Genomic DNA, 24,721 nt, shown 5'->3' on the forward strand with positions numbered 1-24,721 from the left:
CCACACATTGGGATCGAACACTTCCCTTGACCTGCGCACTGTTAATTTTATCCGTCATCAATTCCTGAACAAAAACAACCGATTAATTTTACCAAAATTACCACACGATGTACAGCGAACAACACTAAATTAACCTTCACACAAAATCGTTAACTCACAGAAACGAATTCCACTACAAACACAGCCGACACTAACAGTTCTGGATAATGAGCAAAAGCAAACTGAGCTCATTACACTACACAAACGAAAACCCTGAACATACCACCAGAGAGCACAACAAACCACAACACGACATCTACAAACACGCCACACTCACAAACCAAACTCCGCGCCATCATGACGTCACACACGACAACACCTTTACGTCACGGGTCAAAGCCGACGTGTGGGATCGGACGCTTCTGTCGACCCGTGACTTCAACTATTTTCTGTATAGCAATATTGGGGAGCAACTTTAGGAAAACGGAAGCGTCCGATTCCACCCGTCTGCTTTGACCCATGACGTCACAAATATGGCGGAAACTATCATACACTACGACTCCAGTATGGCGCCTATGACGTCATTTCGTAAACATGACAACACGAAAATCATTGAAAAACCAACACACACACATTCCACAAATAACCTAATCAAACTAACGGGACAAGTGTGTGAAATTGGGAGTTTTTGGGTTGGGCCAAAAATAAGTATAATCAAATTGACACAAACCACCATACCAAACCACACAAAACTCCCCAAATTCCACTAAACACATACTTTGGAATCGGACACTTCCCTTGACCTACATAGCTCAACAGTAACTCCTGGTACCGGAACACCCACAGCCACAACCACCCATTAGAATCGAACAGTTCCCTTCACTCCTATAGGTCAACAGCGACACCCAATGCCAAAAAAACCCACAGATACGACCACAAATTGGAATCTAAAAGTTCCCTTCAACTACATACCTGCAAACCAACACACAATACCAAATCACCAATACAACAAACCACACAACTCAGAACCACCCCACCAGCCACAACAACACACAACAAATACACTAAAATAAATAAAAACTTACCACAACGAAGTTCCGGCGCCGCAACCTAGGTCATCCACCGCAATCTCTCTCTAATCCAATAATAAAATACCTAAAAAAAAAATTACATCATCATCATCTTGGACAGTTTCCAGCCACTGGCTGGGTCTGTCGGGAACACAAGCCTCTCCATCGTGTTCTGTCTTTCCACCATTCCCCCTCTTCCACCTTCGTCCAGTTCTCTCCTCTTCTCGTCACACATTCCTTCACTCCCTTCACCCATCTATCTCTTGGTCTTCCCCTGGACCTCTTCCCCTCCAGTTGCAGATCAAACATCCTCTTTGGAATTCTTCCCTCATCCATTCTCTTCATGTGTCCATACCACTGCAGTCTTGATTTTTCTATCCTGTCCTGTACTGGTTCCTCCTTTAGTCTTTCCCTCACATACACATTTCGCAATCTGTCTCTTCTTGTTACACTCAACCTGCTCCTCTGGAACTTCATTTCACTAGCTTGTATTCTACTTTTGTCGCTTTTGTGCATTACCCACATCTCACTTCGGTATGCCAATATGGGGACAAAGTAGGTTCGGTATATAATTCCCTTGGATTTCTGCGGCACCTCCTTGCTCCAAATAAGCCTCCTAATGCATTTGAAGAACTGCCCTACTTTTCTGCACCTTTCATTTATTTCCATTGCGTTTTCCCCCTTACTTTCAATCATGCTTCCCAGGTACTTGAAGTTCTCTACCACTTGTAGTTTTTCCCCTCCACAAGTTATATCCACATTTGGCCTATTCTTCTTCCTTGTTGTGACAATTATTTCACTTTTCTTTGCAGAGAAATGCATTGCATATTGTGCTGCCGTTGCCTCCCATACATCTAACTGCTCTTGCACCTCCTTCTCGCAATTTCCCCATAACATCAGGTCATCGGCAAAAAGCACTGCTTTTATTTTATGATCTCCAATTGCATCTGATACTTGCTGTAGGATTTCACCAATAACAAAAATAAACAATAAGGGCGAAAGTGCACTTCCCTGTCGCAGCCCATTTTCCAGCTTGAACCATGCAGTACGTTCCCTCCCCACTTTCACACAACTCTCACTTCCCTCATACATTTTTCTGACTTTTTGTGTTATCTCTTCATCTATCCCTTTTGTGTTCAGCACATCCCAGAGCTTGTCCCTATAGATACTGTCATACGCCTTCTCAATATCTAAAAAGGCCATGATTAAGTCCTTCCCGTACTCATAGTGCCTTTCCTGCAGTTGCCTTACCGCAAATATGAGGTCCGTTGTTGATCTTCCTGGTCTGAAACCATACTGCTCCTCTTGCAGTCTACTTTCAATACTGCTTCTTATTCTCTTCTCCAGGATCTTTTCATAGATTTTTCCACAGTGGCATAGCAGGGTGATTCCTCTGTAGTTCTCACATCTCCTTTTATCCCCTTTCTTGAAGATCGGGACTATAATTCCTTTCTTCCAATCCTCAGGAATTCTGTTCTCCTTCCACACCACCCTCAGCACTCTGTATAGCCACTGGGTTCCTACTTCTCCTGCTGCTTGTATCATATCCACTGTTACTTCATCCCAACCTGGTGCCTTGCCCCCTTTCATCCTCTTTATGGCTTCTTCCACTTCATTCCAAGTTAGATCATCAATTTCCCCACTATTATAATCGTCTGCTGCCTTTGGCTCTCCATCGCTGTTAGTTACCCGCTTGACGGCATTCAACAGATCTTCAAAGTACTCCTTCCAAATCTTTTTGAGCTCATGCATTTCCTCCACAACTCTTCCATTATTATCCATGATCCTCAGGCACTCGCTTCTGTAGTTCCTCTTATTTCTTACCATGGTGTAAAGTACTTTTTTGTTCCCTTCACTGTCCTCTTCTAACATTCTTGTCCATTTTTCCATCCACTTCTTCTTCTCCGCCCTTACTATGGTCTGTGCCGCTTTCTTGCTTCCCTTATATTTTACCCTAGCTTCCTCTGTTCGGGTCTGGAACCATTCTCTGAAGGCTTTGTTCTTTCGAAGTACTGCCTCTTTACATATGTTGTTCCACCATGGGGTTTCCTTACTTCTCCTCTTTGTGCTAGTTCTTCCGCACACAGTCTCAGCTGCCTCAACTAGAGCCGTCTTAAAATCTCCCCATTCTTCTTCCACTGTTCTCTGATCTTCCTTTGGCAGCTTCTTTCTGATCAGTGTCTGGTACTGGGTCCTCCATTCATCCTCTTTCACCATCCATGTCTTCAACCTTTTCTCCTGTATGTCTGTTGCCCTCCTATCTTTTTTCTCTCTCAGGGTGGCTACCAACAGCCGATGGTCACTGTCTAAGGCCTCAGATGGAATGACCTTAACATCTGTGAGGCTGCTCATCATCTGCCTATCCACTAGTACATAGTCTACTGCTGAAGTTTGGGACCAGTCTCCACTGTACCAAATTATTTTGTGGCTACTTCTCTTCTTGTACCAGGAATTTGCGATCACCAGCCCATTCTTCTTGCAGAATTCCAGCAACAATTTTCCTTCTCTATTTCGGTTCCCCCAGCCCTCTGGTCCCATTATCTCCTCGAATCCTTTCCTGTCTGTGCCAACATGTGCATTGAGGTCCCCTATTATAATCTGATTACCACCATTTAGCTGCTTTTGCATGTCATCTTCAAATTCCTCCTTCTCCTTTTTTGTACACCCCACCTGTGGGGCATATGCTTGGATGATTTCAATGCTTTTTCCTTTCACTCGTACTTCGATCATTGATACCTTCCACCTCCTCCTGCAGACCCTCTCTGACCACTATTGCCACTCCATTTCTTCCCCTCTCATTCCCTATCCAGTACAGTTTACATCCTTTACTTAGTGTTTTTTCACCAACTCCTCTCCACCTAGTCTCAGCAAGTCCCAAGATGTCCAATTTCCTCCTTTCCATCATTTCTACAATTTCTTCTAACTTCCCAGTTAGAGTCCTTATGTTTAAGGTGCCCAGTCGTAAACCATCTCGTAATCCTTTTCCATTGCTTGGTCGGTTTCCTTTAAATCCGTTCCGTGATCCGAAGCATGTTCCCTTTTTGAAAGCAGTTGATTTATCCACTACTGGCTTGCTAGGCCTATCGCAGCTTCACCAGAGCCCCATTAGCCGTCACGTTTCAAGGTTCCCATAGGGCCTTCCCAGCTACCGTAGCGGTCCTGGGGCACACGAAGTCCCCCCTGTACATCACCCCTATAGGCAGTCCCCTGCTTTGTGCCGTTGCCCATCTCCCATGACTTGGACGAGGGGTTGGACTTATGGGAGATTAAATTAAAAAAAAAAAAATTACAAAATAAACAAATCGTAATCACACACTAAAACTCAACAAAAACTGCAACAAAATAGATCCTCCACAACTAAATCACAAACACACATACTCCCCCCCCCCCCCCCTCCTCACAAACACTACCAACCACTAAACCCCCACAGCCACAGCCACCCACCCACACAAACCACCGCCGGCCTGTACATATTACTGATAGCCCTTAAAAAAAAACCCGAAAAAAACAATAGCCCTCATGGTCGCTCTTCTGCCAACAGTACTCACCTAAATGAGACTGAAGGTTAGAAGAGTGCTTCTCCCCCTCACAAGAACTGTCTTTAACGGCCCCTCACATCCCCTCTATGATATTCGTACAAGCCCCCGTCTCATAATTTTTAATCTTTAAACTATGGTTCAGTACTAAATGATTGTAATCCCTCTCACCCAAACCCCTATAAGAAAAAAAATCGTCAGAAACTACAGTAGAACCTGGTTCTATAAGCTCCTCAATTACACACACTAATTCCCTCTTACCTCCCTGCGGGCTCGGGGGTAAGAATAGGGCCGCGGTATTCCTGCCTGTCACCAAGCGTGGTGGCGCGGTGGGTAGACACTGGACTCGCATTCAGGAGGACGATGGTTCAATCCCGCGTCCAGCCATCCTGATTTAGGTTTTCCGTAATTTCCCTAAATCGCTCCAGGCAAATGCCGGGATGGTTCCTTTCAAAGGGCACGGCCGACTTCCTTCCCCGTCCTTCCCTAATCCGATGAGACCGATGACCTCGTTGTCTGGTCTCCTCCTCCAAACAAAAAACAAAAATATTCCTGCCTGTCGTAAGAGGCGACTATCAACTGTTTCGGCCTTTAATGTGATGGTTCCCTAAGGGGTTTGACCCCTCTATTTCAAAATTTTCCGTTAGTGTGTACCATTTGGGGAAGGACGCCTTACGTGGTGCATTCTATATCCATCTTGCCCTAAGATCTGACACACCCGATATTGTCATGGAGTTGGACTTACACCGAGCTTCCGGCCACATCAGCTGTAGTGTGTTCCGGGTAGCATACATTCCCTCCATTGTGCACTTCCATGTTTGCCCTTGTGATATACATGGATATTCGACACCCAACATCCAGCACAGTAGCCAGCCCGTTGTGGTGGGGTCGTCATGTACCCTCTTGGTGGTAGCCCCCTGACTACACAGGAATCACACTGCTGATGCCTGAGCTGCTACCTCCCCACGTATGCCGAGGAGTAGGTGCCTATCCTTCTGGGGCATCAGGACTCCCAGCAAAGGCCATCCTGCCAGGTGTGCTTTGCTGGGGCTGGGTGGCGCCCATGGAGAGAGCCCCTGGTCGGAGTGGGTGGCATCAGGGCAGATGACCTGTAATGAAGTGTGGTATATCATCTCTCGCTGGTGGGCCTCCACCAGCAGTCTCTAAGCGATCGAGGTCTAACCTCAATGGCAAGAAATATGATCAGAGATCATTTCCCTTCCCTGGCCACTCCACGGGAGGAACGTATGGCTACAGACGGTAGTGCAGATTATTCACCCCGGTACCTCGTCTGTACGCAAGTTGATGGTGAATCATTTATGGCGACGAAGCCTCAGTTTTTTGTGGAGCATATAGAGGACAAGTTCGGGGGGGTGGAGGGCTTGTCCAAAATGCACTATGGTTCAGTTATAATCAAAACAACATCCTCTGCCCAGTCACGGAGGTTGCTCGCTTGTGACAAGTTGGGGGATGTTTCAGTTACCATCATGCCCCATAAGAGTCTAAACATGGTCCAGTGTATTATATTCCACAGAGATCTTCTTCTGCAGTCAGACGATGAACTATGCACCAACCTAGAATGACGAGGGGTCCGAGGGATAATCAGGTAGCCACCAGTGCCTTCATCTTGGTCTTTAAGAGTGATGTCTTACCCGAAAAGGTCAAGGCGATGGTTTACCGCTGTGGTGTGAAGCTATATATCCCTCCTCCGATGCGGTGTTTTAAATGCTGGAAGTTTGGGCTATGTCATCCCGATGTACTTCCGGCATCATGTGTCGAGATTGTGGATGTCCTTTGCATCCCAATACTCCATTTGCCCCGCCTCCCATCTGTGTTAACTGCAGAGAACACCATTCCCCCTGCTCGCCGGACTGCCGGGTATTCCAGAAAGAACAGAAGATCGTGGAATATAAGACCCTGAACCGCCTGACCTACACTGAGGCCAAGCAGAAATACCAGAGGCTACATCCTGTGCCAACGACGTCAACCTACGCCGCTGCTGCAACAACGGTTTTCCCATCTCCCGTGTCGTCATGTACGGTTGGCTCTATGATCAGTTAGAATCCACCGGCCCCCTTGATTGTGGGGGACACTTCACTCCCTGTTGCTCCTGCTCCAACTACTTCAGGACCAACCGCCCCCCCCCTCCCCCCCCCCCCCCCAATCGTCAGGGACATCAGTTCCCACTTCCCAGCTCGAGAAGCGTAAGACTTCTTTGGCTCCTTGTGCCAGGAAGGGGTCCCTTGTGGACCTCCCTTCGCAAGTTCCGACCAGCGGAAAAGCGGACACCCGCAAGTGGCTGAAACAACCACCGGTCGCTGGTAGTAGGGCTTCACGGTCGTCGTCCGTCCCTGAGAGTGACCCAGTGAAGCCCTCCTAGCCTGAACCACTGAAGGCACAATGCAAGAATCAGAAAAAGAAAAAGGTTCCCAAGAATCCCGACATTGTGGTGGCACCCTTCCCACCGCTTCCTACAAGCTCGGCGTCTGAGGATGTGGTAGAGATTTTGGCATCTGCTGAAGACCTGGATCTCGCCGGACCCTCAGACGCAATGGATGTCACTCGCACGGGTACTGAACCGGTGGCAGCAAGTGACCCAGCGGCGTAATCTGCCTCCCCAGTCCCTTCACACCTTTCTCAGCCATGGACAATGTCATCCTCATTCTCCAGTGGAACTGCGGCAGTTTCTTCAACCATCTTGATGAGCCCCGACAACTTCTCAGCTTTCACCCTTTTTTCTGCATTGCTCTTCAAGAAACTTGGTTTCCAGCGATGCGAACCCCCGCCCTCCGTGGCTATCGGGGTTATTATAAGAACTGGGCAGCTTATAAAAGGGTATCTGGTGGCGTCTGCATCTATGTCCTTCACTCTCTTCACAGCGAGAGTGTCCCTCTACAAACACCTTTAGAGGCTGTCGCTGTTCGGTTGTGGATGCCACAGGCTGTTATTTTCTGCAGTCTCTATCTTCCACCGGATGGTGATGTCCCGCAGCATGTCCTGGCTGTGCTGATAGCCCAATTGCCGCCACCTTTACTGTTGCTGGGCGACTTCAACGCCCATAACCCTCTGTGGGGTGGGTCAGTGGCAACAGGTCGAGACGCCACCGTTGAGCATGTATTGACACAGCTCGACCTTTCCATTTTAAATGATGGTGCCTTCACACATTTCAGTGTGGCACATGGCACGTACTCAGCCATCAACCTTTTGATCTGCAGCCCTAGCCTCTTACTGTCTGTCCAATGGAGTGTACATAATGACCTGTGTGGTAGTGGCCACTTTCCGATATTTCTGTCACTGCCACAGCATCACTCTTCTGGGCACTCTTGCAGATGGGCTATGAATAAGGCTGACTTGGACTTGTTCTCCTCCATGGCCGCTATTGCGCCTCTTTCTAATGAAGACATTGATGCGGTGGTTCACTCAGTCACCACTGGCATCGTTACTGCCGCTGAATCTGCCATTCCCCATTCTTCTGGGTCCCCTCGGCGGAGTACTGTGCCTTGGTGGTCGCCTGCGATCGCCGAGGCGATTAAAGATCGCCGGCGGGCACTCCAGTGTCACAAGCGACATCCCTCAATAGAACACATCATCGCCTTTAAACGGCTGCGTGCATGGGCCCGCCGCCTTATTCGCTAACACAAGCAGGAGTGCTGGGAACAGTATGTCTCCACCATTGGCCTCCATATCTCTCCATCACAGGTTTGGGCCAAGATTAGGTGCCTCTGTGGCTATTGGACCCCTGTTAGCATCCCTGTGCTCTCACTGATTGGAGCAGTTCGTACTGACTCCGACCACTTTGCTCTCGGTTCCGCTTCTGCGAATTACCCACTGGCCTTCCGCTCCATTAAAGAGCAGTTGGAACGTCGGAGCCTTTCATTTCACACTCGCCATCCTGAATCCTACAATGTTCCATTCAGTGAGTGGGAATTCCAAAGTGCCCTAGCCGCTTGCCCTGATACAGCTCCTGGGCCAGATGGCATCCACTGTCAGATGCTCAAACACCTTTCAGTGGACTGCCAGCGACGCCTCCTCGACCTCCTCGAGGATGAGTTTCTGGCGCAATGGCAGGAAAGCATTGTTATCCCCTTCTTGAAACCTGGCAAGAACCCATTGGAAGTGGACAGCTACCGCCCCATTAGCCTCACCAATGTTCTTTGCAAGTTGCTCGAATGCATGGTGAGCCGGCGATTGAGTTGGGTACTCGAGTCTCAGGGCCTCCTGCCTCCGTCTCAGGGTGGGTTCCATAAAGGCTGCTCTGGCGCCGACAATCTGGTGAGTCTGGAGTCAGCCATCCATATGGCCTTTGCCCGCTGTCAGCATCTCATAGCTGTCTTTTTTTGACATGCAGAAGGCATACGATATGACATGGCGCCATCAGATCCTCTCTACACTTCATGGTTGGGGTCTTTGGGGTCCGCTGCCGATTTTCCTACGAAATTTTCTGTCGCATCATACCTTCCGCCTGCAAGTCGTGGCCTCCCATAGTTCTCCCCGAGTTCAGGAGAACGGGGTACCACAGGGATCTGTCTTAAGTGTCTGCATGTTTTTAATTACAATTAACGGGCTCGCTGCGGCGGTGGGATCGTCTGTCTCAGCTTCCTTCTATGCTGACGACTTCTGCCTCTACTACAGCTCCATTGGTATTGCAGCTGATGAACATCAGCTGCAAGGCGCTATCCGCAAGGTGCAGTCTTGGGCTGTAGCGCATGGCTTCCAGTTTTCGGCTGCCAAGACCTGCGTTATGCATTTCTGCTGGCAATGCCCTGTCAATCCTGAGCCACGGCTTTATCTTGCTGGCGAACTTCTTGCTTTAGTGGAGACTCATCGGTTTTTGGGTGTGGTTTTCGATGCCTGGTTGACTTGGCTCCCACATATTCGGCAGCTTAAACAGATGTGTTGGCGGCATCTTAATGCACTGCGATGCTTGAACCACGCCAGCTGGGGTGCTGACCGATCTACCCTCTTACGGCTCTACTAGGCGTTAATCCAGTCCCGTCTGGATTATGGGAGCCTGGCTTATGGCTCAGCATCCCCTTCTGTGTTGTGGGTGCTGGACCCAATCCTTCACAGCGGGATCCGACTTGCTACTTGTGCTTTCCGGACCGGCCCTGTGAACAGCATACTTGTGGAGGAAGGTGTCCCTCTACTGCGGTTATGGCGCCAACGTTTACTGGCTGCTTATGCTGCACATGTTTGCAGCTTGCCTGGGCATCCTAATTACTGTCTCTTGTTCCCTCGGTCGGCCGTCCATCTCCCAGAACGTCGGCCCAGTCGGGTTGTACGATCGTGGTCCTGAGTCAGAGAGCTTCTCTCCAGGCTTGGGGTTTTCCCTATTCCACCTCCTTTCCGGGCCCCTCTGCATACACCCCCGTGGTGTGTGCCCCGCCCTTGCCTTCGGCTCGAATTGGCACAGGACCCGAAGGACACAATCCCTCCGGAGGCTTTCCACCGCCGCTTTCTTTCCATCCTTGCTGCGTATCAGGGCTCTGGCGTTGTTTACACTGGCGGTTTGATGGTTGCTGGTCGTGTCGGTTATGCCATCACTCTAGGGGACCATTACGACCAACGCTCATTGCCGGCTGGCTGCAGCGTTTTCACTGCTGAGCTGGTCGCCATTTTTCGTGCCCTATAGTATATCCACTCCTGCTCAGGTGAGTCCTTCGTTATCTGTAGCGGCTCCCTGAGCAGTTTACGAGCTATCAATCAGTGTTTCCCTCGTTCTCGTCTGGTGATGGCTGTCTAGGAGTCGCTCTGTGGTCTTTGTGTGGCCCCCTGGTCATGTCGGCATCCCGGGCAATGAACACGTTGATCGCCTGGCCAAAAAGGCCACCAGTAAACGAACTCTGGACATTAGCCTCCCGGAGACTGATTTGCGAGCAGTCTTACGCAGCAAAGTTTTCCCGCTTTGGGATGCTGAATGGCGCGATCATGGCGCAATTTGACCACACCCAATAAACTCCGTGCTCTCAAGAAGACGTCGGCTGTGTGGCGGTCATTCATGCGAGCCCCTCACAGGGACTCAGTTGTCCTTTGCCGGCTCCGCATTGGCCACACCCGGCTGACGCACGGATATGTACTGCACGGTGAGGACCCGCTTCTCTGTCACTGCAGGGCAGCTTTGACAGTGCTCCACATTTTGTTGGCCTGTCCCCTTTTAGCTGTGCTCAGGCAGATATTTGCGCTGCCTGATACGCTCTCTGCCCTTTTAACAGATGACACTGCCATGGCAGGCTTAGTTTTGCATTTTCTTCAGGCAGGGGGCTTTTATCACTTTATCTAAGTGTTTGTCTTTTTTTGTGTTGAGTCTGGCCTTTGGCCTACGATATTAGACTGAGTTTTAGTGTGTTTCTCACTGGTTGGCTTTTCCTTTTTTGTCTCTACGGTCGGCCAACCACTGTCACACTCTGTGTGATTTTAATTCCTTTTGTCTGGTTTCTGTCTAAGTCTTTCTTGTCCTGTGTCATCTGTCATTTTTTCCATTGTTCGTTCCTAATTATGTGTGGGTGTTTGTAGTTCTGGAAAAAGGGACCGATGACCATCGCAGTCTGATCCCTTCAATCTCACAAACCAACCAACCAAATTCCCTCTTAGACCGCCGCTCCACAACCCTAAAAACACATTCTGACCCCCCCCCCCCCCATACAACAGCCCCTTACACCCAGAGACCAACCACACAACCACAGACTTACCCCTCCCATACTCCCTTTTCCCAAACTGCGACTCGGTTCACCTCCACCACAACCCCAGGCCCACCCAACTTACCCCTGTACTTAATAAACTCAGAACATACTTCACGATAAAACAAAAACCAGTCAAGCACACTCCTCTCACTCACACCAGTTTCATGAGTGCAAAAACAGTGAGAGGAGTTATAACAAAAGTAGTACGTCAACAACACAATCTCACGCATGCCCAACCTAGTCTCCTTGAACCAGGAACCGCGACGTATGGAGCGCTATGGTTATCCCACACAACACAAAACCCCTAAACACACCAGCAGAGGGCACCACAAACAGCAATACAATGACACCTACAAACACACCACAACAGCCTTACATCACTGGTCAAAGTCGATGGGTGGTATCAGACGCTTCGGTCGACCTGCATCTTTACTATTATTCTGAAAAGTAAGAAACTGCTTGGAAAAGTTTTGCGTTTGTGAATATGGTTGGGATAAATCATGGAAAGTCGGGAGGGGGGGACACTAAATCTGCACTGTGAAACGAAAGATGTAACCAAAAAATTACAGCAGCCTGTTTTAAAGAGCCATTTAGTAAAATCAAAATTTGTTACTGGGTGATATCCAATACTGTTTTTCTCCACCAAGCGTTGTAACATGATTGAATTTCTTTTGGCATACTGTCTAAAATGTGATCAAGACATTATTACTCAAATCTGTCCCTTTTCAACAGCGGCTCTCCTGAAGTCAGTGAATGAATGAGAGAGGTGATGCTACTTGTAGAAGTATCAACTGGTCCCAAGCTTGCTGAATACGGTTCATGTCAGCATTCCATTCATTCGATTGCTTCATGTATAGCATAGTTTGCACGAAGTGAATGTGGTGGGCTTGTGCATTATTGAGTCATATGGATAGAATAGGGAATATACTTTATTCTCAGCATTTCACATGAAGAAAGTGAGTCAGAGAATATAATTCTCAGCTTGAGTAAAAGGGTGGCAGAAGTTGCTCAACGTGAAGAACATTCTCCGGATACACCAGACACCTGTGCCAATGACATTTTCAGATGTTCATCATACTAACCAAAAAGCACCTTTGTGGATCTGATTTCCCATAACATAGCTGAACTAGAAGCGGTAAAAATTAAGTGGTAATCAAGGTACCAGTGTACGTTTGTTGAGGGACCCTTGATTGCATGCGTGTGCCAGTCGTGAAACTTTCTGCACATGGACATAAATATATTAACTAAAATGGCTTTCCAGGTATCAATGTGGAGGTGATATGTAATTATAGTGACATGTTTTCTAGTATTGATGCTTCATCACATGGGTCTGTACATGATGCAAAGACGTGGAGAAACTCTGACGTATAGCAGATACTAAGAGTGAGTCAGTATACTGCTTTATTTTAGGAGACAAAGGCTGTGGCATTGTAGCATAGTTAATGCTCCCATTCCAGAAACCACAAGCACATGATGAGAAGTCCTACAATAGATTTCAGCATAGAATGAAGCTGTTTTGCAAAACTCAGTGGAGGTGGTGGTCAAATAATTAAATATCTATGATTACAGTGATGTTTCAAGTAGTTGCCATAGTGATGAGGGTGATTTTAGTGGGGTCTTTCCATTCTCACCTTTGGAAAGAAGCACAGGGGGGGGGATTCAGCTGTATGTTTGGAGTGTGCAGTTTCGAATTGTAAGCAGCTTCAGTAACATAATTATGCTGTCATACAGTTTGGAATTTGATTAAGGCGGCCTTGTCAGTAAGTAATTTCAAATGAAGTTCATCACAGGAATTCAGTCTGTGTCGCACAATTTAAATATTGCTGCAATCTGAGCTACTTTTTTTTCTGCCGCTTTTGTTCTTTCTCCAAATACCAGTTGGCACATTTCAGATAAGATTTATCACAGAACTTATCAAATTTTTTGTTAACAAGTAAGCAGATCAGAAAAATTAGTAACTGGTTGATTACAAACCTAGCAGCTGTTTCTCATAATAAAACCACATGTACGTCCACTTAATACTTAACACACACATCGGATGACCATTGGGCGTCATATTCAACAAAAATTGTCTTGTGTAAGGAAACTTGACAGTTCTGGTTTGTAGTAAGACGAAAATGAAGTGTGTAGTATTAGGAATTTGTTTGCATAGCGTGTACATCTAATTTCAGTAACAATAGAAAGTTTCCAGCATGTGAAAATTGAGTATAATCATCATAAAATTATACATTTTCGTAAACAGACCAAATATTATCTTAACAATTTGTTGCTGCGAGTACTTTGGCTATTTGAGCGAGGTGAATGAAATGTATAAGTAGGTATGTGTTCTGTGCCGGATGTGGCAACGTGACATACAGTGAGAACTTGTCCAAGATGGAGGGGAGAAAAAGAAATACCTGGTCAGAGCAATTACTTTGAATTCTTTAAAGATATGAAACTGAGAACTTTATCTGTGTGTTCTCTTGCTCTGAGAATCTTCTCCGGAAAATGTTCTCTTTATTCATATAACTCAATGTCTTGAAACATGAACCCATTGGTGAAATGTCAGCTGTAAGGTTGGATGTTTTTGGATGGTCCTGTCCCCATACTGCACACCCAGTTACCCTAAGCAGTGGTGAGACATCATATATCTATAAGTGATGTGACCCAAAAGTGGCTGAAATATGTCCCCACTGAACTCTTAGTAGTGCGTGCCTGAGACATCTTTGTACCTTGTTGCTTACACACTCTTCAGTGAAAATCATCAGATGTCAAACAATTCATGTAGTTATATATCAAAAAACAAAGATGATGTAACTTACCAAACAAAAGCATTGGTATGTTCATAGAGACACTAACAAACACAAACACACACACACAAAATTCAAGCTTTGGCAACCCACGGCCGCCCCGCCAGGAAAGAGGGAAGGAGAGGGAAAGACAAGGATGCGGGCCCCAAGGGAGAGGGCAAGGAGCCACCCCAATCCCGGGAGCGGAAAGACCCACCCCAGGGGGAAAAAGGGACAGACACACACTCGCGACCGCGCATGCGTGCATGCGCCCACACACACACACACACACACACACACACACACACACACACACACACACGAGCAGACATATGTAAAGGCAAAGAGTTTGGGCAGAGATGTCAGTCGAGGCGGAAGTACAGAGGCAAAGATGTTGTTGAATGACAGGTGAGGTATGAGCGGCAGCAACTTGAAATTAGCGGAGGTTGAGGCTTGTTGGGTAACGGGAAGAGAGGATATATTGAAGGGCAAGTTCCCATCTCCGGAGTTCTGATAGGTTGGTGTTAGTGGGAAGTATCCAGATAACTCGGACGGCATAACACTGTGCCAAGATGTGCTGGCCGTGCACCAAGGCACGTAGTTATGCTAATAAAAGATAAAGATCATACAAACTGTGTGGAACATAACACCACCTTTTTTTTAACATTTTGTGTCCCAAAACACCTATTTTGGCTCAGTAATGTTTCATTCTGTCCATGCTGTGATTAAAATGCATATTTAGTTTTGTGGAATTAAACTGTCCACCATTTTAAAAATAAGGGAGAGCAGTATTTTAAAAACTTACAGGCACACTGTTACTGTACATATGTTATTCCCAAGATCAGCTACAGGAAAGTCATGAAAGCAGCTTCGTACATCTTTAGTTATTTATTGAAGGGGTGTTGAGTCAGGCCTATTTTATAGCTGGCTGCAATTTCAATTATACACCAGTTAGGAGTATATTTCCTTGCACTTAAAGTTTCTCTTTCAATTCTCTTTTGTGAAAGACAGAGTAATCATTTCATTTTGTGAAAGTGGTGGGTGTCATTTCAGATTGCGCCACAGTTAAAGCTAATGTCACTTGTAACATTGGAAAGGCAGCAAGGGAAAGAGTCAGAATTGTGACACCAGTGAAGCTGCACTTTCACAGATTAGGGAAATTACTCATCATTGTGGATATACCATCTACAGGTGGGCAGACAGTATGGGAGAGACATTTTTCCACTCAGGAAAGCAGTTTTGTAATACTCTAATTCTTCTGCTCTGCTGTAGCTATAGAGAATAATAAAAGCCAGCTGTCCTGTCAAGTGAATGGTCACGTTAAAATTATGGTTAAGAGTGAAGTTGGGCACTCAGTAGCAAAGTGTGTCATTGAACGCAATGTGCTAGGGTTCAATATATGCTTCACAACTTGTGCCGTCCATACCGTAATATCATCTGAAGACCACTGCTTTCTTGGAGAGAAATGAGTTTGCTGTGAACGCTTCAGCAATTAACCAAACCGAGCGAGGTGACGCAGTGGCTAGCACACTGGAATCACATTTGGGAGGACGATGGTATAATCCCACATCCGGCCATCCTGATTTAGGTTTTCTGTGATTTCCCTAAATCGCTCCAGGCAAATGTTGGGATGGTTCCTTTGGAAAGGCACGGCCGACTTCCTTTCCTGTCCTTCCCTAATCCGATTAGACCGATAACCTCGCTGTCTGGTCTCCTCCCCCAAACAACCCAACCCAATTAACCAATTCTATTTCAATATTGTCTCTATCTTTATTGGATATCCAATTATTTGTTTCTGTGCACATTTCTGTCGGAAGATTTTGGAGTTTCACCATACCTTAACTTAAATAGAGGTACAGTAATGTGGATTCCTCAGATACTTCTGCCAACTGAGTGCTCGCTTTTTGTTTATAGTCTAAATTGAATCCATCTGGCGTGGCTAGCACAAATCAAGGAATTTACAGCCACAGTTAACGACAGAGCCAACTGAACCTCTGGTTTTATATCCTTCGTTTCTCTGCTGGCCAGAGGTACCTTAAACAGCTGTCGAAACAAAGTGGTACAAATTGACAGCACTCCTGACACCCATGTGTGAGGCCTGTCACCTTCAGCTTATCTACAAAATAACCAAACATTGTCTCAGGTGAAGGTGCGATAGATGAAATTGATTCTGACATGAGCAACTACATAATATTGACAGAATTTTTTCTTTTACTCACTCCCAAATGAGCTTCTTTTGTCTTGTGTATAATTCCTCGTGAAACACACAGAAGAGCATTTTGAATTTCTTATGCTCTCTTGGTACTATTTCCCTAAGTGGGACCATTGAGCACCTAAAATTCAGATTGAGGGGCTGTTGCTTCATTGGCTTAGTCAGGACATACTACTTGTCTCTTTATCAGTAGGAATTAATGCCTCAAATCTACACATTTTAGGAAGTGTGAGTTGGTTGTTCGTAAGTTTCTCACTGCTTTATGAGTGAAGCTAGCGGTTTGTGCTGCTGCTTTCAGAGCCCAGAAAGACTGAGGAATAGCGTCAGAGAACAGAAAATAGACAGTTTTTGATCTGATATGATCAAAAATACTTTCAATTGCTCTGTCAAGGCCTCTTCGACCTCTTGGATGATTGCTGTGGACAAAAAGTGAATGCAAATTTTCTCATCTTTCTTGGTGCTATTTCTCATAAGAGGAGCAGTCGTATATGTAACATTCAAACTTTCTACTACTAGCAATCATTTCTTCCCTTCTAAGGATCCTTGAACCTGATTTACATATGGGAATGTTGGTTTATATATTTGGTATAGGAAAAGATCTCATAACAAATAAAAATAAGTAGAATTTATCACCTTGTCGTTTGTTCTGTGGTTTAGAACATATTTGTTTATGATTCAAAGTCATAGCAACCAGCCAAAATCTACTGACAAAGCTGAGGTTAGTTTCCAGTAGGGACTATGTAAATAAGTAAGTTAATAGTTTGAACACAGTGACTCTTCACAACTTTGCTGTGAAAAGTGTCAAGGTGTCTAAAAATTAATGCTATAGGGAAACGAATTACATGCAGAGGAACAAAAGGAATTTAAAAATTTTGTTGGTAGTGTTTATTTTCAATACCAATTTAGCAAACTTCATTATCAGAAGTCAGATGTGCACATCACAAGCTGTCAAACAGGGTCTTAACTCCTGACGCAGATGAGAAAATTCATCCTTGTGGAAAGGCAAACAAAACTCTGCTTTAGGTGTCCCTGAAATAATGAGACTGTCTCTGACAGTAATTGTACCTGGATGTTTAGTAGGACTTCATTATTTGATTAGCCTAAGAGGTGTCATAAGAAGTGGCAGTGTCTACAAAGTATTTTTTTGGCTTCCCAATATTAACTTTTGGACTGTTAGAAGTTTATTCCAGTAAAGGGCAGTTTCCTTACAGCTGTATTGTATTATTTTGGTATTTATTTCATGTATGAACAACCAATTTCAAGAAAATATTGTTTCGTCTTTGGATACCAGTTAGGCACGCTTCATGAATCCAATGCCATAAATACTGTAAACGTCATTCCATTGAGGATGGCAAGTATGATGAGTCTGTGACACAGCCTGATAATTCGTGTCAAAATACCATATATTCTCTGCATCAAAATGATATTTTTGTTTTGATGCAGAGGGTAATGGGTGTCTGACACAAATTATCAAACTTTGTTGCAGAAATATTATAGACACCTCCCTTGATGGATTTATGTATGTATGTATTTATTTATTTATTTATTTATTTATTTGTCACTCAGTAGACCATACAGTAAAACAGTATTGTACATGTCAGACACATTCCAGAAATATATATCAGAAGAACTCAACAGTAAATGAGTGCTTAGTATTCCTGTAATTTAACATATTCACTTACTTTGTAGTAACCCTTCTTGACAAGAAATTATTTTAACTATGTTTTAAAAGATGTTCTATTCTTCAGCCTCTTTTGGCAGTGCATTATAAAGAATGATTCCAAAGTGGATCATATGTTTTTGTATATTACTTTTTCTGTATGGCGGGACACAGAGTTACAAGTATTAAACCTGTGGTAATTGCAAGTGTTTTGCTGGCCACCAAGTCTAGCTTATTCCATAAGCCACAAGGGAATGGAAGTAACTAAAAGAAGCCATTCTAGCACCATGAGCAACATTCATTCGTAAAATGTTTGTGCATCATACCTATCTAACTCATTTCAGCCCAATAACAGTTGCAGAGCTTGCTTTTGATTCATGTTTTCAAATTCAACACAATTTGTTTTCTTCACATTGCGGATCAACCTGTTCACATTGAAGTATGAATGCGAGGGCTAGAGAACTTTACCAGGTATTGTGTACAGAGATTCCTTAACATCACTCACTGTTACACTGTCATCTGTTTTATGATTAGAATGAGCTGATGTGACATTGACAGCCTGTGATCATATTTTTCAAATATGATATTAATCAATCACTTATTTACTATCCCTTTTATCCTCACTACTTCCAACTTAGCTAAGAGAATTGCATGACTGATTGTGCCGAAAGATTTCGATAGATCTAAATCAACTACTACAACACTGCTGTTGTTATCCGTGTTTAACTGTTTCATCTGTGTAAACCATTATCACTGTTTCTTTACTTCTACCTATTGTAAATAGAGTTACTGTACTTAATTTGATTAATGAAGCATGCACAACAGCTGTGTTAAGATGTACCCACGAGTCTGTAACATTATGTGTTCATATTTTGCAATGAATCGTGTAGCACCTTTTAATGGAACATAATAATTTTCGTAATAACTCAGTATTAACTGTGTGTATTTCTTTGTACTGCGTGGGTGCAAAGTTACAAATTCTATCTGCCTTCCGCATGTCTCTCCCTATCCCCTCTCCTGACTCCAGATCCCAAAATACACACACAACTAATAAATTGACAACATTTTCACATATAAACGTGTTGCTATTGTGTTTGGTAGATGCGCACACACACACACACACACACACACACACACACACACACACACACACACACACACACACATGTGAGAGAAAGAAAGAGACTGGCTTTTAAACACATGCTTTAATTGCAGCTTGAGCAGATGGAGCTGGAATCACGGGAGGCTGAACCTGCCGTTAGACCCAGGCTGAGAACGCAGCTTGACAGTTACAGAGCAGAACTCAAAAGATTGACCCAAGAGTTTACAAAAGTTCGCAACACACAATTTGAGGATGGTAAGTGGTGTTCATTGCTATCATTCATCAAATTTTATTCGTAACGCTCCCTACCCAATCCTACTCTCACCAGAAGGGTCATGTGGGAAATATAAGACTGAATTTGTCAAATTATTGTTCAGTAGCTCTTTCCTTCATAGTAATCATTCTCTCTGTACTTATCTAGTATAATTTTGTACAACAACTTAATGTAGATGTCTTAAATTACATAAAGTTCAAGACTTTTGCTACAATCCATTGTAGTTTATGAAAGGATATGGAAAGAGTATATAAGTTCAAAGAAATACAAAATGCACTAAAGTCTGGAGCCATTGGCTGTGTAGACCCAGCAGCTGATGTGCACACTTTCATTCCCTTCATATCACACAGAGAATGATGACAAGACAACTGCTGAAACGTGTAAGTACGCCATTGCTTCTGATCTAGTCTTTTACCTACAAAATGTATTTGGAGTAATCATTTTTTTCATTAGCAAAGAACAGAAAAAATTTCAGTATGAAAAAGGTTGAAAATTTGTAAAAGGATCTGCATGTGGACTGGCTCACTTTTTGTCATTCTGCACCTAAAAATCAGTGTGTTTGCAACACTGTAAGTCGAACCAGAAACTGCTAACTCACAATAGCTGCTGATTTCCCTTTGGGTTGTGAATTTTCTGATCAAGAAACTTCAGTCGCACGGGAGTAGGATTTTTGTTTTCATAGACTTGGAGGACTCTAAATCATCTGAAAAGTCAGACTGGAGTTTATAATCCAAGAAATCAAACCTATCGTCCGATTCATCCCCAACACCGCTGATCAGTTGCTCAGTTTCCTCACCAGTATAAATTTGTGTACACAATTTCTTTTCTGTTGTAACATGTCTCTTCTTGAATAACCTTCACAGTGTTGATGGTTCAGTGTTGATGGTACAGGATTATCATGATTTCACAAAAAAGAGAGGGTGGAGCAGTTCCAATGGTATGACTGTTTGTAAAAGAAAAATACATGATCCACTTCCTGGGAAAGGAACCAGTACAAAAACCAGAAGAGATTGCCAATGACAGAAGCCATTGTTACCTAAGTTGAGTAAACAGTAATAAAGCTTCCAGTGGAATTGTGTAGAAGTCTGTCCAAATAATTCTTTGAAAGCACAAAGTCATACTTTGAAAAGTGTGCCTATAATAATCTCAAGATGAACACACCGACTGCAACTAGAGACAACAATAACTTCCGATAGGTAAACCCAAACAAAGTGTGGTGCAACAAGAAGTGACTGTCAGTGCTTTGCATATTGTTAAGGGACAGCCACAAACACAGATTCTGTAATGACATGGCAGGCATGTGCGACACAGCTAGTAGCATACTGCTGTCACAGGAGTGTAACCTGCTGAACACATCAAACAAACATTGAAAGCTCTCTGTATTTGTTAGACTTAAATGTGTAACATGATGATAATCTTGTTGTAGTACTCCTTTTCCACTAGGCCAAATGCTTTAGATTCACAATCAGTTTGCATTTTCTCCAGATATTGTACTTTTGAGACAGCACTTCCAGTCAGTATCTTCAGGAGGTGAAGTTTATAGTATTAATACACACACACATACAGGACGAGTTTGTTAAATGGAGACAAATTACAGGAAATGATCTCTGAGAGGATAAGGAGCAAATAGTCATAGGGACATATGACCGGAAATTTGTTCTGTGGGAGGGACGCTCCACTTGAAAGTGGAGATAAAAGATTTTTTGACAGTGTAGGTTACAATGATTGAAAGCACATATGAGAATACATCAGGGAAGTGGGAATGTTCTGTCTACTCATGTTTTAGCTCCACACTCACGAGGGCAGTGAGCTGGAATACCATCATGTTGTAGCCATGTTATCCTTCATACCACCAAAGGCACGTGTTCCAGCAGGGGAGGCAGGGCCTTATGGAAGAAGTACAGAAATGTCTCACCAGTGAAACATTGTGGAAGGACGACTGGCTCCTCAAGGCAGTCACCAGTAATGACTGCCCCACACATCCGAGGCTGAACCTTTGCTGATGGTTTGCTGCCACCATACCATGGATGTTCTCCATATCCCACTGGGAAGGGGAGGGGGGGGGGGGGGGTTGGCAGAACATTCTATTGCCTCCTCTGACCAGGCTGGGCTGCAGCTGTATGGGCTTAGTGTTCCAGCCCAGTCTTCACCCTCCCTGCCGTTTTACTCATCTCCCCCCCACCCCACCCCCCCCCCCACCCCACCCCCCGCTTCCTCTTGTGGTCTTCCATGTGTCTGTGTCTGTGCTTCTCCTGTTCTGTCCGTGTAGCTAGTCTTCTCAAGGCAGTCTTGGAGTAGAGTACCTCTAGTAAGTGGCAGGGGCTGGGGAATGTATGTCCTCTCATTCCACTCTGCTTTCAGGGGCTTCCGGCTGCTACCTAGATGGTCCACCTTTCTTTTCTTCTTTGGCTCCCTTTCTTCTTTTAGTCCCTTATCTCATATTCACTGACATTGGTTGATAGACCTTGGGGTTTTCTTCCCCTGGGTCTTGCGTAGTAGGTGATCTCTGATCTGGAATCATATAGATCTTTCTTTCTGTCTGAGGACAGAGAGACTGATGACCTAGTAGTTTGGCCCCTTTAAGCATCCTATCAATCCAAAGGTGAGTGGACCGAGCGAGGTGGCGCAGTGGTTAGACACTGGACTCGCATTTTGGAGGATGACAGTTCAATCCCTCATCCGGTCATCCTGATTTACGTTTTCCGTGATTTCCCGAAATCACTCCAGGAAAATGCCAGGATGGTTCCTTTCAAAGGGCATGGCCGACTTCCTTCCCCATCCTTCCCTAATCCAATGAGACCAATGACCTCGCTGTGTGGTCTCCTTCCCCAAACAACCCAACCCCACAGGCGAGTGGTGTAAAGGCTGATGCTACTGGCCCTTGTAAAGATGGCCTCATCTGTGAATAGGATGGGTGACAGACAAACGAGCACTATGATAGATTGTTCAATGAGCCAGCAATGAAACTGTTGCCATAGAGGCCAGTCTGTAGGTAATACGGTCTGCATGAATTGTGAGTGATACAGTTAGTGGTAGTTACTGTGGAGAACGTTCTGATGGTCATCTGGCTTTCCCCATGCTGGCAGACAAACTGCTTGGTGCTGATACTGCAAACACTGTCAAAGATCTTTTCTCTCCACCTTCAAGTGACCATAAGTTCCTGACTGTTTTTCAGGAATCGTTTCCTGCAGTTTGCACTCCCATTTAGCAAAATCACACTTTATAAGTAAAGATGTATGTCTTGTGGGCAGTACTCTAAAATGTTGCCTCCTGAAGGTGAGTACTAGCCAGCAGTTCAGTCTTGTAAGTTTGTTGTCTTCAGTCCTGAGACTGGTTTGATGCAGCTCTCCATGCTACTCTATCCTGTGCAAGCTTCTTCATCTCCCAGTACTTACTGCAACGTACATCCTTCTGAATCTGCTTAGTGTATTCATCTGTTGGTCTCCCTCTTACAATTTTTACCCTCCACGCTGCCCTCCAATGCTAAATTTGTGATCCCTTGATGCCTCAGAACATGTCCTACCAACCGGTCCCTTCTTCTTGTCAAGTTGTGCCACAAACTCCTTTTCTCCCTAATTCTATTCAATACCTCCTCATTGGTTACGTGATCTACCCATCTAATCTTCAGCATTCTTCTGTAGCACCACATTTCGAAAGCTTCCATTCTCTTCTTGTCCAAACTATTTATCGTCCATGTTTCACTTCCATACATGGCTACACTCCATACAAATACTTTCAGAAACGACTTCCTGACACAGGGTGAATACGACCCGGGAGATCCGGGGAAAACCCGGGAATTTTTCCATCCGGGAGAAAACCGGGAAAAACCCGGGAATTGTTTAGAATTCCGGGAGTTTTTCATTGTTTTAGTTTTCAGTTAAATTTTTGTGATTTTGACTGGTAAGAACCAATACTCTAACAAAGGAATTATTGTATCCCGCTACTGCAGAATGATACTGCAGCAACAAAACATGAACGGGAGAAAAAAAACGAAAATAAAACTTAAGTTGCAAAGGAAATGCGCCATATACAACAACAAAACAGTGCTCGTACAAGCGTCTGCCAACAGTAAAGTGTGTCAAAGGCTTTAGAAACACTATGCAGTGCTTTATAACAACAAATTGCCACTGATGAGCGTGACATGACAACTGTTTAAATTAGATTCGTTTGAGCAGTTGTGGGCGGGCTCTTGCACATGCGCAGTTGAGTCGCGTATGAGTAGTACCTTCTCCCGTTTCTGGTTACGGAAGTGTGGCTGGGTGCCACTACTTAATATTGCCCCGGTTCGGAAATATCATAGATCCGGGGCTGATGCACAGAACAGTCAGAGTTGTGGTGGGGAGGTGGGTAGTGACCTGTGTTTACGTTTAGTGATTTTGTTGTTTCCTCTTCGTTTATTGCTCTCATGTTAAATGATAACAAATCTGATTTTTGTGTTCGGGAGCTATCAAATGATTCAAAATACGTTCGCATAATTATGGCAGGATAAAATATGTTAATAATTTCAGATTTTATTTCCACCTTTGACAGTCAAGCATTAATCGCCTTACAGAACAATGAAGTTATTTTTGCTGGTTTGCTAAAGAGATTTGGCTTTTATTAATCCTTTCTACTGAGGTAGTAAATTTATTTGAAATGAAGTGTTTAATTTCACACTATTGGCTAGTTTCAACTGTTCGCTTCATTTCAAGTGCACGTATGGCGCCGGCCGAAGTGGACGTGCGGTTCTGGGCACTGCAGTCTGGAACCGCGAGACCGCTACGGTCGCAGGTTCGAATCCTGCCTCGGGCATGGATGTGTGTGATGTCCTTCGGTTAGTTAGGTTTAACTAGTTCTAAGTTCTAGGGGACTAATGACCTCAGAAGTTGAGTCCCATAGTGCTCAGAGCCATTTTTTGCACGTATGGCATTATGCTATAATAAAGAACCAAACTTGAGTACTGGTACTCCAAGAAAATTTACATACGGATGTGCATTTTAAGCTGAATTATGCTCTTTAGTATGGTTCGCGAAATCCCGATGCTCTTGGAGTATCCTTTGATGTCTTGTTTCTTTTATGACATATGTAAGATCTTTTAATGTTTTACACGTACGAACATATGGGCTTCCTGCGTCATCGTGGCTGCGCAAGCGCGGTGATGCCAGTTATCTGGCGCTTTCTAGCAACTGCTGAAACGAACCTATTTCTAACAGGTGGTGGGAAAATATTGCGAATGGTGGTTTGAAAAGCGTTACATTCAAAGCAGATTTCCTTTTACGCAAGATGAATTATGTGCGAGAATGTACAATGAATTTCTTAAAACACAAAGCATTTGACTCTCATTTAAAAATCAACTCTTTGAGGACGACCATTTAGAAGTATTTCGATCCCAGAAGATGAGACATTTGCGTCATTATTAAAAATTTTACTGGCACATTTGTGTGTGTATCTTAAAGTGCAA

The 24,721-nt window shown here is 44.5% G+C and overlaps 1 protein-coding gene across 1 annotated transcript in view; it reads left to right on the forward strand.

Annotated features, from left to right (window-relative positions):
- The window catches only part of LOC126457054 (vesicle transport through interaction with t-SNAREs homolog 1A), a 42,960-nt gene that overhangs the window by 2,009 nt on the left and 16,230 nt on the right, over positions 1 to 24,721 (forward strand). The window contains exon 3 of the mRNA XM_050093043.1: positions 19,121 to 19,262. Coding sequence (XP_049949000.1) covers positions 19,121 to 19,262 — 142 coding nt within the window. The remainder of the gene's footprint in view (positions 1 to 19,120; positions 19,263 to 24,721) is intronic.

Source organism: Schistocerca serialis, chromosome 2 (assembly GCF_023864345.2).
Source record: "Schistocerca serialis cubense isolate TAMUIC-IGC-003099 chromosome 2, iqSchSeri2.2, whole genome shotgun sequence".
Lineage (NCBI taxonomy): Eukaryota > Metazoa > Arthropoda > Insecta > Orthoptera > Acrididae > Schistocerca > Schistocerca serialis.